General features: G+C 34.4%; 1 protein-coding gene across 3 annotated transcripts; it reads right to left on the minus strand.

The window, feature by feature from the left end:
- Positions 1–9,010: 9,010 nt before the first annotated feature.
- Positions 9,011–14,066, minus strand: LOC107853357. 3 transcript variants are annotated; one of them, XR_007042712.1, is made up of 6 exons: positions 13,639–14,005; positions 12,851–12,919; positions 11,571–11,732; positions 11,398–11,502; positions 9,861–9,948; positions 9,011–9,669 (listed from the first exon to the last, which is right to left on the minus strand). XR_007042712.1 is itself a non-coding variant. In XM_016698356.2 (5 exons), the coding sequence occupies exons 2-5, from the start codon at positions 12,863–12,865 to the stop codon at positions 9,502–9,504; spliced, it is 450 nt and encodes a 149-aa protein (XP_016553842.1). In that variant the 5' UTR covers positions 12,866–12,919; positions 13,639–14,002; the 3' UTR covers positions 9,011–9,501. The 3 variants fall into 3 exon arrangements, 1 of the variants encoding a protein (XP_016553842.1); XR_001669739.2 differs by having other exon boundaries at positions 9,861–11,502; positions 13,639–14,066; XM_016698356.2 differs by lacking the exon at positions 9,861–9,948 and having other exon boundaries at positions 13,639–14,002.
- Between the last annotated feature and the right edge of the window lie 286 nt (positions 14,067–14,352).

The following is a 14,352-nucleotide window of genomic DNA, read 5'->3' on the forward strand; positions in this document are numbered from 1 at the left end:
TACACTAGAGAACTTTATATTAAAAACATTTTCAAATAAAAAATCATTCAGAATAATTCTTGTGCCAAACACAAGAGTCTCAAGTTCACCACTATCAGGAGAGATGCAGATATTGGCATAAAAATGCGAACTGGATCCTCATAAACCACAAATCTACACAGCCAAAACACCAAGGACAAATTTTGAAACTTAAAGAAGCGACTGACATTATAGAAGACACCTTTCAATTGACAGAGATTGATAGTGCGACCGGGTACAACGGAGCAGTTTTTAAAGGTAGAGAATTTTTCTTTCTGAGAGCTTGTCTAGAACTTGTGCATATCTTCAAGAGGGAGGGATTTTAGAGAGGTTGTACAGGGTTTCATAGAAGAGGGGGTTGGAATGGTTACAGGACGATGCCTTTTGATGAGAGTTGACTGAGAATCTGACGAGGATTCATTAGAGGACTCAGAGAGGAGAACAAGACTGTTAGAGAGGATTTTAGGAAGAGATTTGGACATGCTTTCCATGGAACGAGTTCTGGTCATGAGAGAAAAGGGGAGTCGGATTTTAAAAGGGAAGAGAAAGAGAAGAGGGGATATTAAAAGTACGAATGAAGAGAGGAGGGATGTAGGCGACTATTGGGAAAGGATGTGAAAGGAGAAGACAAAGCAGTAAGAAGGAAAAGATGACTGATAGAAGTAAAAGGACGACAGAAAGAGGTGTTGGGAAGGTAAAAGGGGACAAAAGCGGCATGGGTCACGTGAAAAATGATGAAATACTGATGACCCCTTATTTGAAAACTACTTTTTTGGTAAAAAAATTGAAGAGATATTTAGAGTAAATAAAAAAAATTGCCTTTTCAAAAATAGGACTGATAGGTCATTAATATGAGAACTCCAAGTCTTTTCCTAAGGTAACAGAATCTTTATTCTAACAACGATTTCATAAAAATATCTATCAATTGATTTTTAGAATCAACAAAAGTTAAATAAAAGTCTCCATTTTCTATATTATCTCGAATAAAATGATGCTTAATATCAATGTGTTTAGCTCTAGAATGATGCACAATATATTTAGATAAATTAATAACACTAGTATTATCACACAATATGGGAATAGATTCAAAAGAAAAATTAAAATCAATTAGTTGATACATAATCCATAAAATTTGAGTACCACAACTTCTAATGGCTATGTATTCGGCTTCATTGTTGAAAGAGCAACTGAAGTTTGCTTCTTGCTGTTCCATGAAATCAGAGCATCACCAAGAATTCGACATATACCACTAGTGCTTTTCCTATCACTTTTATCAAATGTAAAGTCAGCTTCTGAATATCCAATTAAATTGAAATGAGAAGAGAAAGGATACCATAGTCTAATATCTTGAGTTCCTCTGAGATATCAGATGATTCTTTTAATGGCATTCAGATGAGACTCTTTGGCAGTCGACTGGAACCTAGCATACTTACATAAACTGAACATAATGCCTAATCGACTAGCGATCAAATAGAGCAGTAATCCAATCATTCCCCTGTACGTCTTTTCACCAACATCCTTTCCAGATGAGTCTGAATCAAGGCTTTTGGATGGGCTCATCGGAGTTCCATAGGCTTTTTCTTTTTTCATGTCAAACTTTTTGATGAGTTTCTTTGTATACTTAGCTTGACTGATGAAAGTACCTTGGTTTTTGCTTGATTTGTAATCTCAATAAAAATGTGAGTTCTCCTATGAGACTCATTTCGAATTCTTCTTTCATCAGATTAGCAAAATTTTTGCATAGGGAGATGTTAGGACTACAAAAAATAATATCATCAATGTAAATTTGTACAATAAAAAGATTTGAGTCGAGCATTTATATAAACCGAGTTGTAATAATTTTACCTCTTTGGAAATTATTATTTAACAAAAAATTACTCAACCTCTCATACCAAGCCTTTGAAGCTTGTTTGAGATCATAGAGTGCTTTTGATAATTTAAAGACATGATTTAGATAAGATGGTTTTTCAAAATTGGGTTTTTTTACAAAAACTTCTTCATGAATAAATCCATTTAAAAATACATTTTTGACATCCATTTGATACAACATAAAATATTTATTATCAAGAAAAGCTAATAAGATGCGAATAGATTCTAACCTTGCTACCGAAGCAAAGGTTTCATCATAATCAATACCTTCTTGTTGGGAGTAGCCTTGAGCTACTAATCTGTCTTTATTTATGATCACTTTACTTTCTTCATTCAGTTTGTTTCTGTAGACCCATATGGTTCCAATTACTGAGCAGTTCTTGGGTCTTTCAACTAAAGTCCAAACTTAACTTCGTTCGAATTGGACTAGTTCTTCCTTCATGGCCTCAACCCAAAATTCATCTTTGAGGGCCTCATCAGTCTTCTTTGGTTTGATTTGAGATACAAGAGCAACACATGCTTTCTTTCTTAAGGAAGTTTTTGTCTGCATCCTATCGTCTAGATTTCCGATGATAAATTCGTTTGGATAGCTAGCATTGTGTTTTCATTCTCTTGGAATAATTGGTTTGACTTCTTTCTCTATAGGATTTGACTCTCGAGGAGGTGTAGCTGACTCATTTTGTGAAAGTTCATGAGTTATGCTAGCATTGGCTCCAGATTGTAAATCACTTACCTATTCTTCATCAATACTCAAACTTGTAAAAAGGTGATTAGATTCATCAAATACAATATGCATAGATTCTTCAACACATAAGGTTCTTTTATTGTAGGCCTAGTAAGAACGACTAGTGGGAGAATACCTAAAGAAAATACCTTCGCCACTTCGTGGGTCGAATTTTCCTAAGTTACTCTTACCATTATTGTGAATGAAGCATTTGTATCCAAAAGGATGAAAGTAGCTAGTGTTAAACTTCTTTTCTCTCCACAGTTCATGAAAGGTCCTTTTTAGAATAGGTCTGATTAGGTATCTGTTGATGATGTGATATGTTGTACTTACTGCTTCTGCCTAAAAGTAATCTAGGAGATTATGTTCTAATAGCATGGTCCTGATAGTTTCTTGGAGAGACCGATTATTTTGTTTCACCACACCATTTTACTAAGGAAACCGAGGTGATGAGAAGTCCTGAGAGTATCCATTAGGCATAGTAATCCTCAAATCCCTTAGTTTAAAATTCTCCTCCGTGATTGCCATGAAAATAGGTGATGAGGTGTCTAGATTCTCTTTGTACTTTTCTACAAAAAATCTCAAATTTTTTGAAAGCCTAATATTTATGAGCAAGAAACATCACCCAAGTAAAATGAGAATAATCATCAACTAAACCAAAAACATATCTTTTTTCACCAATACTCGCGGTCTTGGAGGGGCCAAACAAATTCATATGGATTGTTTGAAGAGGTTTGGTAGTAGAGAAAATGTCTTTGACTTTCAATGATGTCTGGTTCTATTTACCCAATTGGCAGGCATCACAGATGTGATCCTTTTTAAACTTGAGTTTTGACAGACCTTTCACCAATTCCAGTCTGGACAGTTTCTCAATGATATGCGTACTAGCATGCCTAAGATTTCTATGCCACAACCAGATGTCATTGGTTTGCACAGTGAGATATGTTAAGGCAGTAAATTTAGGACTATTTAAGACATAAATATTATCAACGCATTCACCGATGAGAGATATATTTCTTTTATTATGTTTGATGGAGCATCTTTCAGCCTTGAATGAGACTCCAAAACCAGTTTCACACAACTGACTGATACTGAGCAAGTCGTGTTTAAGGCTTTCTACTAGGTACAGTTCAATAAGCTCACATGAGGAGCTGAGCTTTACTGAATCAACTCCAATGACGTTGCCTCTAGCGTTGTCACTAAATTGACTAATCCTTCTTCTATTTTCTTTAGAGCACAAAAAATTTCTTTCTTTCCAGTCATATGTATAGAACATCTACTATCAATAACCCACATTCCCTTCTTATAGATCTTGTGGGCATGTTCTTGCAAAAGAAGAAAATTAATGTTATTTAGGTACCCAAGTGGTCTTGGGTCCTTGCGGGTTAGATTTGCTCCATTTGAGCTTCTAAACCCACACACTTTCAGGCTTTTATCTGCAGTAGTAAGATTTGTGCGCTTTTTGTCTACAGATATAACAGACAGGTCCTCAGGAGGAGAAAAAAGTATTGGTTGATTTAAATGATTTCAATGACGAACCTGAGTTGGTTTTTAAAGAATTTGATCCCACGAAACTGTGACTTGGTGATTTTTTAATGCTAGTCAATTTCAGTTTCACATCATCAAGCTGTTCGTGAAGTAAGTTCAATTTCAATTTGACATGCTTCGATTTCAACTTGATAGTTTCTTTGTTCCTCTTCAAGTTTTCATTTAAGTCAATCTTCCTAACTTTTATTCTCTTGAGCAAGTTTGTTAAATTCATCTATAAATTTTTGAAGCTCGTTGGTTATCATATCTAAATTAGACTCAATCACATCACAATTATGACAATCGTGTGGTCTTACCTCGCTTAATTCATTTGTTTCCATGAAGCACATGTTGGCTGCTTCAGCTTCTTCTTCAGTTTCATCTTCATCACTCTAAGCTCCAAAATTTTGATTCTTTCTAGACGAGCTCCTTAATTCTGGACAATTTTATTTAAAGTGGCCGCGGCCTTCCACATTGATAGCAACGATCATCGTTTCCAGTGGAATCATTATTTTTTACTCCTTGGAATCTTTGCTATCTCTGTCTCATGATTTTCCTTACATCTCGATTTATGAGAGCCATTTCTTTGCTATTGGCTTCTTCCAAAAAGTCCTCCTTTTCAGTTGGTGCGACATTGAAGGCTACTGATTTCTTCTTTGTGGTACACGTTGATATAGTTTCATTCATATGCAATGAGATCACCTCATAACTCGTCGTATGTCATGTTGTAAAGGTCTCCATCTTCCAGAATGACAACTTTAGTTTTCCAAACTTTTGGGAGAATTTTGACCAATTTCTCGACTTGCAGGCTATATGGATAGATCATTCCTAATGATTTTAGCTCGCATACCATTTTACTGAATCTGGCAAATATTATTTCAATGTTCTCATTTTCTTCCATTTTGAACAACTCGTATTTATTGAATAGATCAGTGATCTTTGACTTTGGTGATTCCTTCATAGGTTACCTCTAATTTGTTCCACATCTCTTTTGCTGTCTCGCAGGTAGATATCTTATCGTATTCTTCTTCATTAACTGCACAAAGAAGTAAACTTACAGCTCGAGCATTATTTTGGATTACCTCTTGTTGTTCTTTAGTGAACTTAAGGATTTTGAGGTCTTCTGTATCAGTACTGCTCGTTTCTTTGTCTTTGTCCTTCTGTTTCTCCTTGAGTCATAGAATTGGCTTTGGTCCCTTCCTGATGACAACCCAAGCTTGGAAGTCATTTGATTGGACGAAGATTCTAAATTTGTTCTTCCAATAGGAGTAGTGTTGTTCGTTGGAGTATGGTGGTTTTGTGGAGGAATGACCATCTTAAATAAGAGCACCAAAAATCTGATAGTTTGTCATTTGACCTTTTCTCACGTGTGGTTAAGCAACACTATTGGTGAGACTTGCTTTGATACCAATTGAAATTCAAGAAGGGGTGAATTGAAAATTTTCTGTGAGTCGACTATCGAACCTTCACAATCGGCTCGCCTACAACTTAACACACTTTACAAAATAGATTAGATTCAAATAAGTGGACAATTAAATAAACGAATAAAAATACAAACACAGATTTATTCTGGTTCGGAACACCAATGTGGTTCCTAGCTACTTCCAGTCCCCTTGAGTTTCAAAATTTCCTTAATTCTTTTGAAGTAGAGGTCGAGTACAATAATGGTGATCAAGTTTTGAAGACTTATTTTGTTCTTCAGATCTTGTGACAAAGCTTCAATATGTATTATAAAGTTAACTCCATCTTATTTTTTATGTAACTATTATAAACTGATAAGTACAAAGCTTTATGAGACTAAGATTGAGTCACTTTGAAGTTTTTTCTTGAAGTTGCATAATGTCTTCTTTCTCCCATTTTGGCCTTTATAGTCTTTTGCTGCATATGCTTCTTTTCTTCATAAGGAAACCCAAGGGATTTCTTCTCAATCAAGGATTTGAGTTGATTCCTTGATTGAGGAAGTTTGCACCTTATGGTATGTCAATATCAGATATGTCCATACTTGGTGCATTTTTCTTTCTCACATCCATACATGTCTATGTAATGGGTGAGATCTTCTTTCCTTTAGTCTTGCCGTAAGGTGCGTCCAATTGCCTTGTCCATTGAGATCTTTAGTTGATATGATTTTTGTTGTCTTGTCAAACGATATCCTATATTGATGTGGCTCCATATTTAGTACAGTCTTCTTTTGAAGGAATATTCCTTGTCTTGTGCGAGATATCCTCCCATTATTTGAGATCTTCAATATCCTTTGTGTGGGATCTCCTTTCATCATTAATATCCTACAAAGTTCACTTATTAGTTTGTCATTATTAAAACATAAATATAGGTGGCTAACATCTAGGTCTCCTCAATCGCAGTTGCTTAATATGAGAATAATTTAACTAGCATCTAAATTTGGTAAAAGGATAATAAATAATATATATCTTTAGTTTTTACAACATTATAAGTTTATCATACAAATTAATTAGATCACTTAATCCAAATTTGTCAGATGTAGATCATAAATAATGAGAGATTATATTGAGAATTCTATATGTAATATCTGTGACTATTTTACACAAACTAACGAAATAGACATAAAAATAAAAGCAAGAGTAAATAATAAAAAGTAATAACGCAAGTGTCACACCATGTGAAAAGTTCTCATGTGTGTCAAGTAGTGGGGCAATTGATTTAACGATGAACTATAAGCCAATTAATGGATGCTATGATTAAGTCCCCCGACATTAACCAAAAAAAAAAAAAAAGCCTCCCCGCCAGTGTAAAAAAAAAGGAGAAACACATTTAAATTAGGGATACAAAAATATATACATAGCACATATACATTGCAATTTTATGACAAAAAAATTCATCACATTTTTATAGCTCAAAATTAGGATTTGGCCACAGAATAAAAAGTAATTTTTTTTTTTTTGTATAACATTCTATACATATGTACATTGCATTGTATATTGTTATATATACAATACAATTTATTTTAAAATAATTTTGCATAATATTATATATACAATTGTTCAATAATACACGTAATTATACAAATTATATGCACATCTATATATACAATGCGTATACAATATATCTACATTGTATAAGTATGTATAAAATAAAAAAGAACAAGAAAATTATCGAAACAAACTGTATTGTCTATGCGGCAATATACTGTACAATATACAAGTATATACAAATACTTCATCTTCTTCCACGAATTCAAGTATCAAATTCATTCCAAAACACCTCAAAGCTATATACTAAATCATTCAAAACTTTAGATTTGAGCTCCTTAATATATAACCCATCTTTTGCAATCATACCCATTCGAAATAAAACTTATTTACAAAAATTTGATTTTCAATTTTGAAGCTTAAAGCTTCAATAATGGCTGAACATCTAAAAAAAAATTATGCTACAACTATAAAATTATAATGTAAATTTTCTATATGCTTGATGTGGAATTTTATAGACCTGCAGTTGGACGCAACCTTAATATTCCCAAACGCGAAAGTTGCCCAGAAAGCCAGTTAAGACAAATGGTGGGTTTTGGTATGTAGCTTGGTAAATAATAGCATTAAAAAGATAAGATCATAATCCTGGAACCAAATACCATACGCAACTACATCCTTGTTGTACTAGTCGATATGGCGTATGTATGTGATTCGCCATACTTGTCTGGGCCAATCGATTGAACTTCACTATCTTAGTTGACTCAATTCGAATGCTCTCTGGTTGGGTGCCAATATATGCTAGTGGATTAAACAGGGCATTGGTTGAATTGCTTGAGGGTGGACTGAGTCAGTTTTGAACTAGTAATTTCTTATATGTTCATTAATTGTAGTTATAATGAATAATTATAAGCATTTTATGAATTGTGTATTAAATGAGTATTGAACTTTATATTATAAAGTAATATTTTGGTCTAGATTGTTTTTGATGATATAATATTTAGTGAGCTATATTTTATGTGGGTGAAAAATACAATAAAAATATTACAACTCAAAAATTACAAGTGAAGAAAAATCAAAAGATATGTTCTTTTTTTTCGGTTGAAGCGCGTATATCTCGCTCTTTTTAAAGAGATTCAAGCCCACTACAGCAAAACTATTTTACCAGTCCAGTAGTAATCTTGTTGACTTGTCTCCTCTAGGATACAGACTTCTCACAAAGAATAACTCAACAACTTTGGACAAGAGTTGAGTTCAAAGGTCCACAAAAAGAACACCTCCCTTCAACTAATGAACTCTCTTTTTTACTATCTTTTGTGAACTCTCTTTTATCTTATATTATCAAAACCATGCAAGACCACCTCTATTTATAGGTGAAGAAATCGTCCATGCAGTGAATAGGAGGAATAAATGGGAACATAAATAGAATAGAGGTTACAAGTCACTACTAGAAATTACCCCTATTGCAACGGTTCAAAAACCGTTGCTATAGATACATAAACCGTTGCCATAGATGTATCGCAACGGTTTGGCATGTACTGCATATGTGATCGTTGCGATAGATGTATCACAATGATTTTTGTGATGGTTACACAACTGTTGCAATAGATAGACCTATTGCAACGGTTTTTTAAATCTCCTATTGCGACGCTTCATATTGTCTATAGCAACAGTTAAGAACTATTACAATAGACTATATTGCAATGATAGAAAAACGTTGCAATAACCCTATTACAACAATTTTCGAAAATCCACTGCAACAATTATTGATCTTTTGCAACGATTTTTCACTACCTATGACAACGATTTTCGACATTTACTGAAATGATTTTTAATTCTTTTGCAATATGTTTTTGCTACCTATTGCAACTATTTTAATTAGCTATTACAACAATTTTGTCACCTATATATTTCCTAATATACAATTATATATACAAACCACAACAAAATCTTTCATTAATAATAATCCAAATTCAAATATACAACAAACTGTAATCTAAACCGAAAAGTAAAATATTTAAGCAAATGATTATTAGTTTTCCCACATAGTATCAAAAGTTCAATTGGCTATAAGTAACTGAAGCTACCACTCCACTTATCTTGCTGCCAAAAATCTCCATGTCCTTGTAGAAGTCCACAGGACCAGTCATTTCAGCGACACCACAAAACTGCCCACTTGCAGATCATCCTCGCTGTACGATTTGATCACGAAAAACTTGGCATTCACGAAGTCCATCAGAAAATCACCTCTATTATACTTCCTCAGCTTGAACAACTACATTGCCTCGCACATCAACATTTCCTGCTCTTGTAGTGTAGGTCTTCACAACCAGTTGCCTTTTCATTTTGTCAATTCGAGGTCCTCGATTCTGTTCTGCCAATGTATCAGGACTCACCTTCCCATCACTTGGGGTTATTCCATTAAGAAACTTTGGCCTTTGGCCTGACTTTATCTGTATTAGTGCACTCAGGAGCACCTGATCTGAGACTAGACAAGTCAATTTCAGATGGCAGAGGAGCCCTCAGCTGACCATGATTAGACAAAGCCTTCCCTTGAATAATGCTTCCTATAGCTTGAGTAACTTTACCCTATAAAAGGATTCACATAAAAAATCACAGATGTATGAGCCACAACACCATGAAGAGGTGAAGAAAAGATACAAGTTCAAATTTCCCCAATAAGTACCAAACATACTTGAAATTAGAATAAAACTAATAAATCAACCCACATAAAAGAATCCCTATTGAACACCTTCTAAACACGAAAGACAGTTCCTTACCGGGTGTACTTGAGAGGATTGACTGGAAAAAGCATGTAACATATGTTGCTTGCTCAATGCAGCATTGACCTTTGCATTTTCAGATCCCCTGTTAGATGCACTTTTATAACCAGAAGCTGGCCTTAATGAAGTTGGGTAAAGATTGGAGATGTTGGAGATAAATTATGTATAAGACGACGATCATCAGCTCTATTAGTAGAAGATAGAACACTAACCATTATTATTATGTCAGCTACGCAAAATCCTGATATTAGTTAGACTATTTTAGCCAGGCTATCAACCTAACAAAATCAGCTCCTATATTTGGCTTGGTACCAAGAATATTCTGTAAAGCTAACATAAGAACTCTGAATCTCACATAAGCAGGAGAAATGAAACCACAAAAGCTGAAATAGTATGACTGCAAAGCAAATTAGCAATCCAAAAAGCAGCACACCCAAATCATAACGGATAAACTATTTTTGAACTCACTAAACAGAAGAAGAAGAACCCCAAAAAAAGAAAACCAACATGTTCTGTATAAATAAAACTACCACACCATAATCCTAAAATAGAAGTCAATTATATTCCGCACATTAAACACACAATAAGAACAAGAAGTTCAGTGTAATCCCGCAAGTAAGTCTGTGTCTGGGAGGATAGAGTGCATGCAAATGAAACCTCTACCTTATAGGTAGAGCACCTGTTTCTAATATATGCTCGGCTCGGGATAAATCTATTGTATATAGATTTTTAAAAAAATGTATAAATAGTGTAAATTCCCATCTAAGGGGGGCTCAGATAAACATCCTCGTCAGGGTAGTGTACCCCTATCTTGAGAAGGTTAGATTGTTTCCACTAGGCCCTCGACACAAACAGATTAAAAAGACATCAGCAGCAACAAGCATGAACAACAACACAAACTTCAATCCCAAACAGACGAGAAATCCAGATTTAATAAATGCTTGCTGAATTAAGAAGTAGTCTGCCTACAACTAGCATATGCCAAGTCGCTCTTGGTTATTTTCTCAGGTTTAAGTTTTCCAAGAACACTCTAGTGTTCAGGTAATTGTTCGTCCTACACTTTATAAAAGTGAGGCGTAGTAATATAAATGAATAATTCACCTGAAAATTTTATGGCTTACAAGTAAGTTCAGTAAGCAAACAAGAAGATAAAACAGCAGTACTGTTGTCTTTCTTTACCTGTGTAGATGTTTACTTTTTCTCGTTACATAGTAGAATAGGATACTGAGGGGTTATATATTTTTCTCATCTACTGAGCCTCCATAAAAACAGCTGCTGCAACTTTCGGATCTTTCAGAAGATTGAGTACTCTATCAAAGTGGCGCTTGTTCACAATTCTAGCGAGATTTTTAAAAGTTTTTAGGTTTTCACCATAAAATTTCTTGATGTACTTCTTCAAAAGTTAGATCTAGAATACTAGAAATTACAATAATAAATAGGTGGCTACACTATCTGCCTAAAAGAGAAAATAGAATAGAACTTTTAGAAAGAAAGAGGGAAATGGTAAATATAATAGCTCATCTGCCATTAATACCAGAACGGGTGAAAATTGTGTTTCCATGAGCACATAATCGATTCCTATGCATGTTTGTCCATTGCATGGCCCGAACTCGCCACCCGCTACCCTCTTGATAGCCACCTTAAACCCAATATCATACTGTGAGCTAGGTCACGCGATAGCTGATAGGAATAATCTAAGGGGACTACCTGTGGTACTGCATTAAGTCGGACTGACTTATTTGACCTCATCCTCGCTGCTACTATTTTTCTGAATTCTCTCTTCATCAAGGTTCTACATGTTTCCACGTCATACTTGTCCAGATAAGGTGGGAAGTGGCTGGGAAAAGCTGGAAGGTTATATGAGATTTCCTACAAAGAAGAGCAGAAAAATCATCAAACCTATGGTTTCATAACATATATTTTATCATACTGTATTTCTTTTTTACGAATACAACATTTGAATACATTGTAGTTACATAGCGTTTGGCAATGAAAATAGTCAGTTTTTACTAGTTCGGCCATGAAAGTAGTACGCTTATCACTACAAATTGCTCACAAAAATTCAAATTCTATTCCAATATGTATCGATAGCCCAACACAATCTCTGATTTTCAAATACTCCATTTTTTATTTCAAAAACAAGAAATATTTTTTTTTTCAAATTTCACAATGAAACATGGCAAAACTCAGCATATATTTCACATGAGGATAAATCCAGACAAAAGCAATCATAGCATACAGTTTTTACATAATATACTCTTTAATAAAATTTATTTTTGATGTTATCCTAACCATACAAATAGATGCCAAATGGCCGAGCAAAATGCACAAAAGAACAATTTTAACCTTCACCTGCTGGTTAGATGACCAAAATGAAGTTCAAAAGAGATATTTGCTAGCTTTCACGCACAAAGAGTAAATCATGCTGCAGTAAGAGCACTTTGATGTCTCAATATGGTAATAGTATCACAAGGTTAACTTCATTGTTACTTCTGGATTGATTGCTTTTCCCCAATTCATTTGAAACTGCGGATTGTTCATTATAGTATACGTTGTTGCAACACTTTTTCAGTGGATACGATGCAGCTCCTATTGCTACTACTCAAGAGACTATTTAGTAATAGAGTAGAACAATGCTATATCTGTTTCATTCAAATTCATTTTCAACCCTTTCAATTTTTTCTGGGTCCCCTCGTGTCTGTAGATTATTTTGGACTGCAAAAACTCTTAGACTATTCACCAGTACGACAATACACACTCATCTAAATAAGGAGGGTTATAAAAATGAAGGTACTTATTTCTACAATAGCTAACATACTTATCTAATGCAGAAATGAGAGGAGTTGTTAAAGCCAGAATTCAGAACCTACTACTACATTAAGATTAATTTCATCAAAGATAATTGCCGATGATTGCTCTAACAGTTAAAAGTAATTTTATTTAAATCTCAAGGTGATAGATAAGTGGGAGGGTGCAAAACTACAAACCTTTTGAGGGGCCATCCACTTCTCAACACAACGCAATGCATTCGTAGCTGATTTCTTCACCACACCAACCTAAAATAAAAGGAAAATCAATCTCTTGGTCATGCAATGAATACTAAATACACCAATTTTTATAGTTTAATTCTCTTTAATCATACGTATGAAGTCTGCCATTTATCAGGCACGTCCTGCCTAATTATACATGGTTGCTCCGCATGTTCTCCTTCTGATTAACTCCAACACAGATGATACTACTACACGCCTCTCTTCCAATTAACTAACAGCATTCTTGTTTGAGTATTTGGTCACACAAGTTCACCGTATCAAGCTTAAGAATATATTTAACACAAAAGCTCTAACGCCAAATATGTCAGACCACATCTACACTTACCCTGCACTGTCAGGAGTCTTGCTAAACATTTAAGATTTACTTGTGTCACTATTCCTCCCATAAAACCAATAATGTAGAGCCTACCATCAATATTGAGCCTACCGAGCAACTTATGACAAAGCCTACCATGAATAATATCCTAAATTATTCCATCTTTCATGAACATTGTTACCACTATTGTTATGAATAGACAAGTACTCATTGTTAGCTTCCATCTATTTAGCACAATACGAGCAGAGACAAGGAGATGCATTATCGACCTAAAAAGAGGTAGTAACTGAAAACACCCAAATTAAATCCATCCCAAACATTCGTTCAACAATCAAAGTGAAGGGGAAAAAAACCCAAAATAGAAACTTAAGAATTAGGTTAAAATCATCAATTAGAAGAATTAACTAACCTTAAAATCCCCAAATTAAAGAACAGAAGCCCAAATTTTCTCAAAAATTGAAGTGGTTGTCGGAGCAGTGGAGGAGCTGAAGTCAGATAAGCTTTGAAATCGAGGTACGGGATTCGCACTTTCCGGCTTCTTGAAGTGTTCTGAGTTGGGAAGGGATTTTAGAGCAGCTTTGAAATCGAGGTACGGTTGTCGGAGCAGTGGTACAATGGGCGGAGAATAGTGGTCAAAGTAGCGGTATGGTGGCCGTAGCAGCGGCGGATAGAACTTGGTTGGAGCAGTAGCAGTGGTGGTCATGGTTGTGGAATTATATGTTAAAAGACACTTTTTGTAGGATGTATTATTTAAAATAGATCATGTATTAAAATTTAATGTAATTTAATGTATTATTTGACTGCACAACTCAATTTAATTCTTTTTTATCCATGGGTGTATTATCTTATACCAACCAATTCTAGGAATTACTTATACAGGAAAAAAATTACATTGATAAAATAAAGTAACTGACCAAATTACCCCTCATTCACTTTTACTAAATTTCTCCAGCTAATTAATAAAGAATGATTTGAATAATTTATTATGATCACTACTTTTTAAAAGTCTCCAATATTGTCTTTTTTCCATCATCATACATTTTTGAAAATCATATATGTTGCAAAAATGCACAAGAAAGTGATGTTGTTTTGATCCGCAAGCTGATGCATCAAATAGGACATG

This window comes from Capsicum annuum, chromosome 7 (assembly GCF_002878395.1).
Source record: "Capsicum annuum cultivar UCD-10X-F1 chromosome 7, UCD10Xv1.1, whole genome shotgun sequence".
In the NCBI taxonomy this organism is placed as follows: Eukaryota; Viridiplantae; Streptophyta; class Magnoliopsida; order Solanales; family Solanaceae; genus Capsicum; species Capsicum annuum.

Excerpts from the sequence above, each read along its gene's own strand:
- LOC107853357 (XM_016698356.2), bottom strand. Across the intron at positions 11,503-11,570 it reads GACTTAATGCAGTACCACAG|GTGGCTATCAAGAGGGTAGC; the intron begins GTAGTCCCCTTA and ends ATTGGGTTTAAG. Across the intron at positions 9,670-11,397 it reads CACAATTTTCACCCGTTCTG|GGTAAAGTTACTCAAGCTAT; the intron begins GTATTAATGGCA and ends ATCCTTTTATAG.